Source organism: Blennius ocellaris (genome assembly GCF_963422515.1).
Source record: "Blennius ocellaris genome assembly, chromosome: 7".
NCBI classification, from domain to species: domain Eukaryota; kingdom Metazoa; phylum Chordata; class Actinopteri; order Blenniiformes; family Blenniidae; genus Blennius; species Blennius ocellaris.
The window spans coordinates 16,386,429-16,402,736 of record NC_137656.1 but is presented as its reverse complement, the minus strand read 5'-3'; the positions used below and the strand labels follow the sequence as shown (position 1 = coordinate 16,402,736).

Here is a 16,308-nt window from a genome sequence, read left to right as displayed (position 1 = left end):
GTCCTCAATCCGATCACTTAATAAAACAGACGAGCGCGTGAGGGTGTCGGGCACGCTGGCCGCTTTGATGTCTGCCGGTCGTAAAAGTTGTTAAACAAAACTTTGTCGGCCATGCTCGTGTTTACCAAACTCGGGTGTCTCCTCCGCGCGTCGTAGCGCCGCGGGGCGCTGGCTGTGGCGCACACACACACCGACTCTCACAGCGGGTAAGTGCGCACACACACGGACACACACACGGACACACACACACACGCACACAGCAGTTTGAGACTGTGTGTGTGCATGGTAAGGTCGTTGCGGCGGGTCTGCAGGATCTGGTGAGTCAGTGCAGGTCATCTGAGCTCTTAATGTGTCTGTCCGTCTGTCAGGTGTTTCTGAGTAACATCACACTTGTACCTTTCCTCTCACAGACTTGTTCACAAACTCCACAGCCGCCATTCATTGGCAAGACCAAAAAGAAAAAAAAACCCTGGCAATTAAGTTTTATAGTCAATTATTCTCTCATTTCCTCTGATAATTAACATTTCGCCTCGTTAAATGTTCAAGTTCTGCCCTAGAAACGGTGCAAAACTTCCAAACGATTCAGACTTTTGGACAGTTGTGAGGTACTTCTCGCCTCTGTACAAGTTTCAGTGTTTCAGATCAACTTTAATGACATCAGTTCACTTTACAGACTTTTTTTATTTTTTTTAAAGACTGCATGTGCTAAGATTGTTGAGTGACAGCAAACTGGTTCAGTTAAAGAGGTGAGGCAATCCCTATAAAAAACAAAACAAAACATGATGCTGTCTTTTTATTTCTTGGCTCCCCAATCTGTAGTTCTCATGCCAATGTAAACTATTTGTGGTTCAAGTTTGAAAGCGCAACACCTGGATTCATGACCCATGAACCAGGAGGGCCAGATAGCTGTCATATCAGCCTTTTTTTTGTCACATGATCACCACTGGAAAACATAAAAATCCATATCTGACTACTATTGATTTGGTTTCAGACTATCTTAGGGTGGTATTGTTTTATTTACTTTGTAAAATATACAGATTTCATTTTGTATGGGGAGTCATGACTGAAAAAAACCCAAAAAACCTACTGATTCAATACTGGCTCGGTCTTGTCAGAGGTGTGTACTCCGGCTTCCTTCCACAGTCTAAAAATATGCATGTTTGGTTCTTGGGTCAGTCTATTTGCCCCCCAGTGTGATTGTGAGCGAGTGCGATTGTCTGTCTCTCTGTGTTTGGTGCGATGGACTGGTTACCTGTTCAGGGTGTATCCAGCTCTTTGCCCCGTGTCAGCTGGGATCTACACCAGCACTTTGTGAGTCTTGTTCATTGTGCTTGTTGTAGTAACAACAACCAAAAAAATTTTTTAAATAGCTTGACTCACAGTCGATCAAGTGGACATAGAAATCTAGATTTTGTATCGTTCTTTTAGTTTTATCATTGAGATAGGACAGGAAGGAAAAATCATTCTTGTGCGACTTTTCCACTGTCCCATCATTTATGCAAACTGTGGACTTTGGCAAATGCAACACAATTTTAAGTTGTTTGCATGTACAAATTCTGGTGATCAGTTCTCATGTTGCTTTGCTGCCGTTTCTGTTTCTGACTTTCTCGGACCATCGAACCAACGGCACCACGGACAAGTTGTCTTCGTCTTTTTCTTATCCTCTCCAGTCCACCTCAGCATCAGACTTGATCTTCAGGGGTCTTGATGGTCAACATTTTGGTCGGTGGTTGAATCTTTGGCATGTTGTCGGAGGTGAGGTTGCGCTTCACATGACGCCCTCGTCTGTTCGGGTTTGTTTTCTGCACACCAGGCGACGTGATGATTACAGGACTTCATGCAGACGAAGCTCTAAATGTGGGATTGAGGCTGAATCGTCTAAGACGAGACCTTTGTCTTCGCAAAAACAGATTTTAAGCTGTGAACATCAGTTTTATTTTGCAGCCACTTATTAATATGGACTTGATGCGAATCATCTTTTGAGTGTATGTTGCTGTTTAAATGTTTCGATATGTCAGCAACTCGTCTGGTATTCTGGCCTCCGCAGGCCCAATTGGGAGAGACACATCTAATGCATCAAGTTTTGTGTGAATCTGTTTGATTATAGGCAGATTTCAGTTCAGCGCACCATAAGTGGTCAAAGACAGTAACTCTGATACCACAGCTGTAATCCATACAGCGTGCCTGTCCTCATGCACATGTGCTGTTTATATTAATTATTGCGTGCCTGACATCCTGCTGCAGTTTAAAGCCAGCGGGGTCTAAAAATTTGTGGATAGTCTGTTTAAATTATATTTATTGGTGAGGTTTTGTTGGAAAAACGCCACAGGCTCACTGCCGTGTATCCCAAGTTGTGGTTAATCCAGATGATTAGATTTTTTTTTTTTTGGTGTGAATTAATGTGCGTGCGTGTGGAGAGTGCCACTCTGGGCGCCGGCGTCTGTGCAGCCTCAGTGGCATCATGTTAAATTTTTCCATCTCACCCAGTGTTTCTGTGAAATGCTTGTGTATCTGTGACCTGTTTTCAGGGCAGAAGAAGAAAAGTGGTTGCTCGGTTAACACGTCACAAGCACAGCCCACTAATTTTTTTCAAAGCCGTTTCAAAATTTTCATACCCATCAATTTAAAAATAGCTCCCTTGGAGGTGTGTGTGTGTGTGTGTGTGTGTGTGTGTGTGTGTGTGTGTGTGTGTGTGTGTGTGTGTGTGTGTGTGTGTGTGTGTGTGTGTGTGTGTGTGTGTGTGTGTGTGTGTGTGTGTGTGTGTGTGTGTGTGTGTGTGTGTGTGTGTGTGTGTGTGTGTGTGTGTGTGTGTGTGTGTGTGTGTGTCCCCGTTGGGTGACGCGTGCGACTGTTTTCATGGGAATGTTGATAATTTCCATCTCCTGAAAGCTCCCGAGCCAAGCGTGTGCTGCCAAACAGGGAACAACCATTCAGTCTTGATTATATATTTTATATAACGGTCACATTCAAATTTTTATTCTTATGAAAATAAAAAATGAGTCGCAGATGTGGCCTAGTTAACCGTCATGTCACCTTTTTGTATTTGCATCTTTTCATCGGTTTAAAAGACGGGGAAACTTAATTTTGAACGTGTACTAGATTTAAATGTTCAGTTTATTCAATCGTGCACAATTTATCACGATGATTTCTTTGGCCTGCAGAGGTGCAAAAGAAACAAGAGCGGTGTTAAAACTTAATACAAAATTATAAAATAGGCTTGAGACCTTCTAAATGTTCTCCGAAATATCAATAAAAGAAATAAAAGTAAAACTTTCTGTCTTCAATGGTTGAAGTGACATCGTAGAGCAAGTAGTTTTGAAATGTCCTCGGCATGCCGGAGTGCGTGAGCTGAATGATCCTCGATCGTGTTCAGGAATCCGTCGGCAGCTCCGTGATCCACATATGCACAGCATCATTTTGTCGAATGCATCTCTCCAGCTCTTTCCTCTCCTTCCTTCCCTCCTCCTCCCTCTCCTCCCTTGTCCTTCGCCAGTGGAAATGTGCGTGTGTGCAGATCTTGAGTGCAGTCTGTAATTTTTGGCTGTGGTGGAGGGCCTCAGCTCAGCCTCGGGCTTCAGGGTTTGCTGCTCGGCCTCAATCACGTCACATGAAAAACTGCTGAGTACGAGTGGGTGTCTTTCTTCCTGTGTGTGTGCGTGTGCGTGTGCGTGTGCGTGTGCGTGTGTGTGTGTGTGTGTGTGTGTGTGTGTGTGTGTGTGTGTGTGTGTGTGTGTGTGTGTGTGTGTGTGTGTGTGTGTGTGTGTGTGTGTGTACACTAAATGAAAGATTATTTATCCTCGACATACATCAGCTTGTCTTTCCCTTTCTGTCCCATTAGTCTGTCTGCTTCTGTTGCTTTCCGCTCACTGACCGTCTCACTGGAGTTTCTGTCTTCCCCACGCAGTGATATGTGATAGCGGCAGCATGCCGTACATGGACCGGCTGAACCGTGTTTGCGGCTTCCTCGACATCGAGGAGAAGGAGAACAGCTGCCGCTTCCAGAGACGATACTTCATCCTCGACACGCAGGGAAATGTTCTGCTCTGGTATATGGACAACCCTCAGGTGCTCCACACGTCCACGCATGACACATACTTGTACAAACAGCAAGAGGAAATGAAATTTGACCAATAGGACCCCGTGGCCTTGGACTCTGAGCCAATGACCAGTCTTTGTGTGTTTGTGTTTGCATGCAGAACCTGCCCAGTGGAGCCAGCTTTGTGGGCAGCCTGCGATTAACCTACATCTCGAAGGTAAAAAAAAAAAAAAAACACCCTCTCAACCCCCTGCCGCTTCCTGCCGATGTATAGATGCATGGCCTCCAGTGACTGCATGTACAGAAATGGAGATGTTTGAGAAGCGCGGACGCAAGAATTCCCAGAATGTGCACAAATGCAAAAATCATTCAAGGGTTCACAGACACACGAGACCTCAGTTATCTGCAGTTCGCAGTCACATGCAGCACTGAGCTGGAGCAGACTTTGTGAAGTTTTCCAGATGTCTGTGTGCTTGGAGAGCGAACCAGAGATAATGACATCTGGCTTAGTAGCACTACAGCGCTGACTGCTCCTCCCTGGACACTCACTCATATACAAGCTTCTCTTCTCTTCTCTTCTCTTCTCCTAGGTGAATGAAGCTACAGCAAAGCAAAAACCTAAGACAGAGTTCTGCTTTGGTGAGTTCTCGGAGAGAAACGTTACAAGTAAAGTCTCGTGATACGAGAAGTTATTCAGCGTCGATACCCGTGGGACTGATTTCTCTCCCTGCAGTCATCAATGCCGTCTCCCGGCGCTACTTTCTCCAAGCCAATGACGCGACTGACATGAGGGATTGGGTGGAGGCACTCAACAGGGCGAGCAAGATCACTGTAAGTGCAACACACACACACACACACACACACACATTATAACATCATACTTTAACATTACATTATAACCACATGGCTTCGTCTAACAAGCAGTAAATTAAAGGCTAAAGTAACAGTAACTGATGGGGGGGATTTGTTTCCACCTGAGCACAGGAAGCTATAATTTACAGTGGGGAGACTAAAAACCAGTTTGGCCTGAGCGTGCTCACATGGCAGCATGTCGCTCATACACTTCTTGAATGAGGAAATTGTGAATCTGCAAGAATATAAGGGATAAAACAGAGGTCACTGTGGTGAGGGTGTGAACATGCAGTTCATACATGTGAATATTTGTGTTTGAAATAAGTGAAGCTTTATTGATCAGTGCTGACTTTAGGCGTCTGGTGACGGAGAAGAGGTTTTTTTTTGTTTGTTTTTTAATTCTCTCACCTGCAGGGTGACACAGGAAGCAGCCCTGCTCATGATCGGTTTCACTTCCCCATCGAGGGCAGTTCTCTGACGCTTTTTCTCAGTTTCCTGGGCCTCAATGAAATGCTGTGTGTAGAAGCTTAAAATGAAAAACTGATATGATGTAAACCAAATCATATAAGTAAAAGGCAGATCATGGAATATGAAGTGATATTACTTCAAATATTATGGATAGTTTTCTTTCAAATGTGAGCCGGTTTATGTTTGAACATTTTAGGGTCAGATTTAATGTGTGATTTTGTATTTTAAATATTCTCTTTTTACTGGCCACCAACAATCCTCATGCGACACACTAGATGTAATTAAACTGCAAGGTTAACATATGGCGATTTATGCTTCAAATTATGTTTAAATGTACAATGTCTAGCTTTTTCCACACAGCAGCCAGAGACTAGCAAATACTGTTTTGTCCGTATTTTTACAGGGAAAAAGTCCACAAATTATTAAAACAACTCCCAAACCTCAACAACAAAGATTCTTTTTTTCTTTTTAAACAGTATTTTAAGGTATTATATGCAGAACCACAAATTCAATGCTTAACATTTCAAGTAAAACAATTTGACTCAGAATATTTCACAGTTCTGCTTTAATACTGAAAGCTCTCGAGATGAAACTGCCCCCTGATTACTAATGTTTGTTTTGGGATTGTTTTCCCATTTGTTCCCAGGTGCCTAAGTCTTGTCCTGCACCTCAGAGGTCTGAAGTGGCCACAGTGATCAGTGACGGGCACGGAGGGAAGAGACAGCAGGCCTACAAGACTGAGATAATTGGCGGCGTTGTCGTGCACACCCCCATCCAGGTAAAGTAGAGGAAGCTACAGTAATGCATTACTATAAGTGTCATTAATGACACTGATGGGGTAACAAGCGATCCACAAACTTTCTATGCCCACCATACTGTGAGGAGGATCTCTAAAGGGCTGGAGCCTGCCAACAAGCCAGGGTTAGAAAAATGTCTCTGGAGCATTTAACGAGGAGAAAACCTTACTAGTTTCCATTTGTGATGAGATGCATGCAGCGTTGTTTGCAGGCTGAGATAAGTGATGGTGATGATGATGATGATGGTGGTGGTGGTGGTGGTGGCAGTGACCATGACTGCTAAATGGATAATGAAGCTGGTTATGATGAAATGTTTCAGAACGAGAGTGACGAGGCAGAGGGGAGAGAGAGGAAGGGCAGCAGGCCCGGCGTGCTGAGATGTGGTTACTGTGTTAAACAAGGAAATGTGGTAAGTGCCCGCTGACTTAGAGCAGATTAGCTCTGTGTTTGAGTAAAAACAGCATGTGTGTGTGTGTGGAAACTGTAATGTGGTGTGCGTTTCAGAGGAAGAGCTGGAAGAGGCGGTTCTTCACCCTGGATGACAACGCAGTCAGTTACTACAAATCTGAGATGGTGAGGAGGCGTTCTATGTGCTGGTGATCTTTGTGTGTCTCAAGCTATTGCTTACGGGTGGCTGTGTTCTTTGTCTGATCCGTGTTTGGAAAATGCCTCAGGACAAGGACCCTCTCCGAGCGATACCACTGAGAGACATTCAGAAGGTCCATGAATGCCTCGTCAAGTCTGGGTGAGTCATCACCATCAAAAGCCACCCCCCCCCCCCCCCCAATCTGGCTATCAATCCCCCGATGATGTGTACGGGATAGGATTTATTGGTTGGATGGGATTGTACAAAATGTAGCATTCCTCATAAAGCTGGGTGCGTCGCCAGTGAAACACTAGAGCAAACGCGGAAAGACAAACAACCACACACATTCACACCAAGAGTAAATCAGATTTGACGACATGATTGAGCCAAGTTAACGTTTCCTGCATCCCCTGTTCGTCATACAGCTCCCAGTGAGAGAATATGACCTGAGAAAAGGGGTTAGAATTTGAGGGTTGTCCCATCAGTATGAAACGGTGTCAAAAAGTACGTGTTGGTCTTCTTTCTCCATACCGGAGACCGTCTGTGGTGGGTACGGGTGCCCCAGAGGGATAAAATGGCAATTCTTTGTCTGCGTGCAAGTGTTGCCCAGTGAACACCTCTACAGACGAACCAAGTCATTCACGTGGCCAGATCATTCACGTGGCCAGATATGAACACATTATCCTAACGTTTTACTGTGCCGCCGTTAAAACTGACAGCTCTACAAATAACTCGACATGCATGCTTTTAGACTCTGGGAATAAAGAAGTGAAAATGGAAAACCACCCTCAGGGAAAACATGCATGTGAGGTTATTTCTGTGAGGACGGATCCATGAATAACCCGAGTCCAGTATGAAACATGTTGGAGGTGGTACCTTTAGCCCATTTATACATGTTGCCGCGGCTGTTGGCATGGTTGGTAGCATCTTGTATATGTGATGTCCAAATCAGTGAATGAAACTGAAATGTGACGTTGCATTGAGTAGCTTCTTATTTTGATGTTTACAGTCAAATTGCATGGATCAGTGCACAGCTTTTCCACACACTGATCACAGATTTGGCTTCCAAATGGCACGTTATTATGAGACCCTAGCAAACCTCTAAAAAGAAGATTACATGAGTGAGAAGTTCCTGGTGTAAAGATGAGATGTACGGTAATTTAAACGTTTAATTGACGTTACCAGGCCAGCTCTGTGATTATGCAAATTACAACCGCAGCCGGCATGTCTCGAAGTCTTTCCTTTGGGTGCCATGTTTGGAGAGTGCATCGAGCTGAAACCCTCTGACTTTACTCTGAAGCAGCTTGTTGTTACCGCCGACATGTCACTTCACTGCTCAGCCCACTGTGATGTCGATGCCGAGATTTCAGATGAGCTCGCCAAGGAGTGTAAATATTGCGTCAGGCGGGAGGTGTACAGGAATTCCTCGCAGTTCAAAATGTCAAACGGGTATTGAATTAGATTTAGATGTGTGGGAGCTTTGAAAGCTGCGTCCGTTGCCCTTCGGACACTTTGGGTGGATTGTCATCATGGAAGACGCCACGCTTGTGAGGATAGATGTGTTTCACCAGAGTATAAAATTACCTCTTGCTACTGACTTGCAGTCTCTCTCTTCCTCTTTGCGTGCTTCCCCAATCATACCAGCAACTCGCCCTTCAGTGTCACCGTTACTTTCAGAGCCGCCTCCGTGTCGGGTCAAACACAGGCTTTCTTTTTTTCAACTGAATACATTACAAGCTTATTATTATTATTCTTTATCATGGTTTACTTGGAGTTGTTGCTCGGGCCAGATTAGAGTTTGGAGTGTGTTGTATAACATCCATGCTGACACCTGGGGGTGAGCACAATCTGACAGTAGAGGGAACATGAAGAGGGGAAGTTTGAAGCACATGCAAAAGCTTTGTTCCCCCCCCAGTATAAAATATCTTTCTTTTTTTTTTAAAGTTGCATCATAGATTCGACAACTACAGTTTATTTACACTTTATATTATGCAATTATAATTACGTTGATTTTACAACTTTTGATGTCATTTTACTGTCGACTTCAGAGGAAAAAAGAAATAACATAACAAAACTTTGCGTTTACTTTCTGTTTCCATTCCCACAGTTACACAATTTTAGACGCATCTTTTTTTTTTTTTTTTTTACAAAAAATGTCAGTTGAAAACTGAACCTTATGATGGTTTTATTTGTACAGTGTGGTTATTCTGTGCAGTTGTATGTTTTAACCAAATTTGACCACATGAAGAATATAAATGTCAAAAGGAAACGGGCTGTTCTTCAGTCGGTTAAAGGACGATTATCTTTGTCTTTGTCTGTCTGTCAGGGATCTCCTGCTGAGAGATAACCTCTTTGAGATCATCACCGGCTCCAGAACTTTCTACATACAGGTAAAATCCCTTCTTCATGTTCACCAGTTTGTTTTTCCCTAATGCAGCATATAAGCCCGTGTCCCTCATGTGCTTTTTGTTGTTGTTGTTTTTTTTACTTGATCAGCTTGAGCTGAAATAGCGCAGCAGTGTTTTCCCTGGAGTCTGCATTCTGTTTTCTGCAATGTTTTTTTTTCTTAATGCACTGCTGCTGATGTGTGGCACAGGCCTTCTTTCTTAGGGGGCGGGAAAACTTTGTTTTAGTGAAATGGGCACAGCCATCTGTTACCATAACAACAATAATATCCTGTTCCTCCCCCTGGGAGAACAGCTGACTAGGGGGAGGGGGGGGATCAAGGCAGATGGTGAGTGCTGGGAGAGCGAGTGGGACTGCAAGCCTGAGCGATTTTGTTTGTCTGTGCAGGAAGAGAAAGGCGCCCTGGCAAACGTTGGCAATCTGAGACAAACAAAAACAAATTGGACAGAAATTGTTTTGACTATTGTTGGGGGGGGGGGGGGGGGACCACATTATAAGCCAACTGAAGTTTCAGTGTTGTACTTTTGTGGTTCGACAGCTGTGGAGCTGAATCCTCTCTGTGAGCAGAAGCTTTTGGGTTACTGGTTAATATTCCACTAAACTCCTGTTTACCGAGGAAGGAAAGTCCCGTTGATCCTGAACTAATTCAGTACTCCTGACTGCATCATGAAGAATGTCTAACTGTATTGAACATGTGGAGGCCTCCACAAGACATGTGATGTATTAACGGGATTAAATGAACATTAACTTGCCTTTATAAGAGCTCAGTGTTGCTACCTACATGTTTATTCCAGCTGCTTAGTCGCTGCTTTTTCCACAAATCTCCTATTTAAGTTTATGTTAAGTCCTATATGACCACAAAATAACTAATTGCATGGGGGCCTTAGTGGAGCGCTCGCTGACTTATTAGCTCCATATGATGACGTCCAACAAAAGGATGTAACTTGTAGCTAAACTTAATGAGTGAATCAGTCAATATAGCTGAGCCACGCAGTACGACCAGGATAATGTGTAACAGCAAAATTACAATAGGACATCCTCATTGAGGAAAATTTAAAAGTAAGGCTCGCTTTTTTTCTGCAATTAGAAAGTAACTACCACTTTTTGAAGCTATAACTATTAGTTGCAAGTACGTGCTGATTTACAGTAACTTGCAAAACGGTGGTTATGATATTGTGGAAGCAGAATTAATTGAAATAAAATGATCCGTATGAAGTAAAACTGGAGCTGAATGTAGTCGATTGAGAGGGATATTTGCTCCGACATAAATTCCTGCAATGCATCAACTGAATAGTTTCAGTTTTAAGAAAAAGAAAATGTATCAAGGTTAATTTCTGGCAAATGCAGTGACAAGTTAAATAAAATGACCAAATCTGAACCTTTTGAAAGTTTACATGTAGGAAACTCTTTGTTGGAGATTAATTTATGCTTTTCTTTATACTGATTATAAATGGTTGAGGAGGAAAGGTAGCATGTGGTAAAAAGTTGAGCCAGGTTCAGACCTGAAACCAGAAATGAGGCAACAATGGACCACAATGTAAGTTAAACATGGAATATTGTCGTCTAATATTGAGACGCCAAAGTGAGTTGTGATAAATAATCACTTGGATAAATAGTACTTCTGTCTTTATGCTCTGGATTTGTACTTCCCTATTCGTGTGCTCTTTTTCTTCTTGGACCCAGTTTTAACTGTGCCGTGATAATATTGATTTCTTTTTTTAAATTACATTTCCTCAATTATACATGTTCAAATACTAATCAGTTAATTAGTTAATGCTAATCAGCCAATCACAGGGCAGAACCTGAGTTGAAACTAAGCATTTGAATAGAGAAGAATGATGATTCAAGTGACTTTGAACCAGGTATGGTTGTTGCTGCCAAGATGACCTAATCTGCTGTTCTGCTGGGATTTTCAAATATGCAGCCATTGCTGGAGTTTACAGAGAATAGTCTGGAAACGAGAAAATGTCCAGTGAGGGACGATGCTCTGGCATTTTTGGCTGAAAGGAAACTGGACAGACTGGTTTTTACCACTTTTTACAACCAGGGTGTGTCGCAGACTATTGATGATCGCACGACACATTTACCTTTGAAGATGATGTGCTGCAGCAGCACAACAGAACTCTGGGCGTCACGACACTCCGCAAACTGAGGCTCACCCAAATTGGACAATAAAATATTGGGAAAGCGTTTTCTACTCTTGATACGTTCTGCTGTGACATTTAGATGTTGGGTTCAGAAATTGGTTTGAAGAACACGAAAGTACATATCCACCCGATCCTGAATCAGAGGAATTCAACTGTATTTCAATGGCAATTAACCAAGATATCAGGAATATTTTCAGTACGAACAAAGAATGTCAATGTTAAAAGGAAGACCAAAGATCACCATGATGATAAATTTGCAATATATCGTGCAGCTCTGCTCGGAGTAATGGCCCCCAGTCCTGTACAAAGCACTAATGCTTCTACTACTTATTATTTCACTTTTTGTGGCTTTGATCATTTCAGCAGAGTTGGTAAAAGGACAAAATGTCGAGTTACATTTTTAAAATGATTCTTCTTTTTAAGTAAAGGTCCTGATTTCGCATAAATAAATCAAGTGCAGGTTCTGAATTGCACCTGGATACTAAAGTAAAAATTGTTTACTTCAATGATATACAATGTCTTTTTGTCGTACTCCTTCAAACTCTTTGTTCCGGTGGTATTTGTATTCTCTGGCATGCATGCACACGTAACTGTGATTTATATTTTGGATCCACCTGCTTAATTACAAATGACAGAAATGCAATTATTTTCATAATAAAAATACAGGACATGAATGACCTGTCTGGACTTCATATCCGTTTAAAAGTGTCCTTTTGAAAACTGTTTTTGAAACTGAAACAAGAAGTCTTGGGATTAACTGTTAGCGGTACAGATTCCTTCAAGTAGAGTCATAAACTTCATTTCTGTAAAGCACGATATCAAATGTGAAATAAGATTAGTGAGTCTCACGTAGAGCGTCTACTATCAAAATCTAAAATGTCCTGATTTGTACGGCTTCATACTGTACGCTTGGTTTCGCAGACGGACTCCCCAGGCGAGATGCGTGGCTGGATCAGAGACATTGAGCTGAAGATCCAGGATTTCCGAGGTCCCCCTAAGGTAAAGAAGTCAGTCAAATTTTGTCATGGAGGCAACCGGGTTTTGCTTTTCGGCCTGTGAAAACGTTTTCACCTCTCACTGGAAAAGCTTTATCAGTTCAAGCAAGGCCACTTCCCCTCATGAGAGAATGTATTTACTCTACCGTGACCCGATTCCTGGGAATGTTCACAAACAGAAACGTTTCTTTTGCCACATTTCATTTGAAGCAGAAAGGCCAATGGGATGAGTTTACAGGAGCCTCGGTCAAAGCCAATTCTAACTCTTGTCTTACGGTTATTTATTTATTTTTTAAAAAAAATGTTTTTTGTCTCTCTCTGAACTGCAGGGTTTCTCATTTAAGCGTCCATCTTCTCTCTATCGAAGTCACAACTCGTCCTGCGCATCTCGTGGGCCGCAGGGCGACGATCGCAGACACACGCTGGCGAAGTCTTGCTCCGTCGCGCCGGGTTGGCAGCCGTGGACCCCCGTCCCGCACTGTGACCCCTTGGCCCTCGACACGGAGGATGACGACAGCGTGTTCGGCGCCGCTCCCGCACTGCCTTCCCTCTCGTCCTCCTCCACCTCCTCGTCCACCTCCTCCTCCTCCAACTCTCTCTCCAACCCCACCCCTTGCCCCAGCGCGCCCCCTCCGCCGTCCGCCAGCCTCCTCACGGCATCGGCGGACGTGGCGAGCGGACGCCGGCGGCACCGCTCGCAGCCGCAGCCGCACACCGGCTGCACGTTCCCGTTCAGCCTGGATGACGACGGCATTCGCACCACGGACGTCTAGTCCGGCGAGGCGGCCCAGACTCCCGTGTGGACTTAAGTGTTGGTACCCGTTTTAAAATGAATGTGACTGGTGATATTAGTATTCCCTGCTAATGGAATGACACTCTGGCCTTCTGCCTCAATGCCATAACATGAGATTGGTGCCCCCTGCTGGTGGTGTAGCTGTTGTGCAGGTGGAGTTTGCACTAGGTTTGGGGGGGGGGGGCCAAGAGATGGAGTGTGTTACGTTCACAGGACTGTGAAAAGACGGCGTGTTCTTAGTGCAACATCCTCTGAAAACTTGAATAATCTTAATTGTTGTTATAGATTTTTTTTTTTTTCTCTTTTAAATGGCACATGCTTTTAACCTGTTGCACTCGACTCCCACTGGATTCACGTCACCGTCACTAGAAGTATTCAAAACAAAGTGTTTCGTGGCATTTTAACTCATCCACATTTTGGTATTCTCGTTTTGTTCCCTCAAAATACTTTTAAACATTGTGGACTGATTTTGTTCCTTGTTGGGCCCAACAGTGTTTTCTTTCGGTTGTTTTTTCTAATTCACACTTTACTTTAAAAGTCTTACAACGACTCACATGTATTTAGGATTCACAAGTGTTTTAATTCACTAAGTGGTGTGCATGTGTTCAACAGGGGCCTTATAAAATTGACGGTAAACTGCGGCTTCTCTTTAGGGTTTTCAACACGGTACCATATTAATATTCCAGTGTTTTCGTGGATCAAAGTACAGCTCATCAGGGGGTTCACAGCTATGTAAAGTGTGTTCTGTATTATTGCAGCATTATGTGGGAAGACTTGCCACTACGTTTGGTAATTTAACTGTAATTCTGCACTTTGCATTCCTAATTTCCTTTCCTTGTTACAGCTTTTATGGCAGATACTGCAGTTTTCTCTTTGAGTTTTGTCTCATCCCTTTGTTGGCTCAGACACCTTAAGACATCATAGATGTGGTACCATGGTCATTCATTTTTTTTTTAAGCTACGTGCATTTGTCTGCCTACAGAAAATGTTAATAATCTTTTCTGTACATTAAACAATGCTTTTTATATATCTTGTTCAGGTTGTTTATTGATGAGTGCAAAGGTTTATTGTTCTGTCATTTAGCGAATGATGCATTCACACGGATATTACACAAACAGTTTTATATATGTAAAAAAAAAAGAAGTGAAAGCTTAAGGACTTTGTTTGTTTGTTTTTTTTAGTTGTTTAAAGGGCACAAATTGTCCGAGGGCCTCGCCAGCATGAGGTCAAGGTTAACTCGTGCCCTTTAACACAATCACCTTCACGAGCACATGCATGCATGCACATGTAGTCGCCAGAGGCCGTGTTAAGTGAAGTGTTTCACACATCTGAAGACAAATCTATTTGCTAAAGTCCTTAAACCTCTGCACTGACCTCTGAACACTCCGCTCTCTCTGCCTCGCAGTGCAGCTGTATGGCCACAGGACCGACGGGAGTACAATGTCTCCTGTGAGTGACTTTAAACTCCAGTGTGTCGATTTAAAAAGGCCCTGAGTGCCTGTGAAATGTCAGCTGCGTTGAAATGAGTTTTCAGTCTGTTAAAGACGAAACTCCTCCAGGTATGGAGAGAAATCCATGCTGAAACAAGTGGCACAGACGGGAGAGATGATGGTTAAAATTTCAGCCACTTCAGAGCTAAAATATGACCAGTGGTACCGTGATTCACAACTTTAAACCAATAAATGTATTTTTTTTTTTTTTTTGGATGGCCCACTGGTTTCTCCATTCATTCATACACACTGAGAAACTGAAATGCGTGATTGGAAATATGGCACCACATCGGATGCCTTCAGGGGTTCATTTCTTTCTTGTTTCTGCACAATAATATAAAGGTCACACGGCACTTCAGTCTCACACCAGTGAGTGACAGACTTTTCTCAGGGCAAACGGACACTCGGCTACCCTAAAGGTTAAGGTTGCCACATGGATGACTCTGCAAGCAGCACGGTGGCGCAGTGGTTCGCTCTGTCCCCATGCAGCAAAAATGTACAGCTTTCATTCATTTAAGAGGCTTTTTGGGTGGATTTTAATCAGACCTGAGCAGAGTATACTTTACCAGTGATACGCTCCCGGAGATGGTTTGTTCAACCTACTCTATATCTTTCTTCCAGAACGGCTGGAGCCAGTTAACATGGATGAACACGGACAGACTAATATGCACACCAGCACTAATTACAGTGAGCATGTCTTTGCATTTAAGTATCCATACATGGACACGGGAGGCAAAATCCACACAGAAAGAAACAATTGTACTGGAAAAAAAACTGTGTTTTAGCACATCAATTGTTTTATTCTTTCAACTTTACTTGGTTACACCTGAAATACTCAGGTGAAACTTTTTCCCCCCAAAACTATTCATATTATTAGTTACTTTTTTTTAAACAATTTATTTTAATTGTCAGTAGCATATGATTCAACTGCATGAAATATCTCCATACAAAATACATTTAAACAAAGTATAACAGACTATGGTGATTTGTTGTGGCAACAATTATCGATATGAAATTAAAAGACAAAACATGTTGTTGCGAAATCTCAGAGAAGATTATATGAATGTTAATTCAAACTGTGACCTGGTTGGACTCCAATGGTCACATTGTAAGTGGTTAAAAAAGAACTCCCTGAATCCTAGAAATAGTTCATAGACATTGCAACTCGAGTTCATTAGTTAACATGATTAAATTTGCATTGACATGTTTATGTAAAAGAAAATATGCGTAGACATATTTCAAACTTTGTGACTCGTGAGTTTCAAGGTAGCAAATATTACATGGTGAAAATTGTGCTGTGATAAAAAAAAATTATATTTAAATAAACATACTCGTGAACGCACACGTGAACAAAAATACCAAACGTCATACAACAGTGTGAGGATACTTCATTCGTTACTTTCACATTTTTCTCTCTTTGCAGTTGTCAACCACTAGAGGGCGCTGTAAGACGACACACTTCATACCCCTCTGGTGTTTGGAAGCGCTTCAAGGCAGAACAGGCAACAACTACGTCAGGAAACAAAACCCCAAAAAGGACTTAACAAAAAATGTATGAGGTAATGGAGTGGAGTAATGTATTGATCACTATGTTGAACATAAACTGAGTCATCAAATGGTTAAAAACTACAATTCAAATTGCCTTTAAAATGAATAGAATAGAATAGAATAGAATAGAATAGAATTGAATATACTTTATTAACCCTTGAGCGAAATTCTTCAAAATAAAACTACAGTT

At 42.6% G+C, this 16,308-nt stretch overlaps 1 protein-coding gene across 1 annotated transcript; it reads left to right on the top strand.

The window, feature by feature from the left end:
- On the top strand, positions 1-14,101 carry plekha2 (pleckstrin homology domain containing A2). The gene is made up of 12 exons (XM_080498928.1): positions 1-206; positions 3,905-4,065; positions 4,197-4,253; positions 4,627-4,675; positions 4,770-4,867; positions 6,003-6,134; positions 6,473-6,562; positions 6,658-6,726; positions 6,828-6,898; positions 9,066-9,129; positions 12,214-12,291; positions 12,617-14,101. Exons 2-12 carry the CDS (start codon positions 3,925-3,927, stop codon positions 13,058-13,060), a joined length of 1,293 nt encoding a protein of 430 aa, XP_080355054.1. The 5' UTR covers positions 1-206; positions 3,905-3,924; the 3' UTR covers positions 13,061-14,101.
- Positions 14,102-16,308: the final 2,207 nt, after the last annotated feature.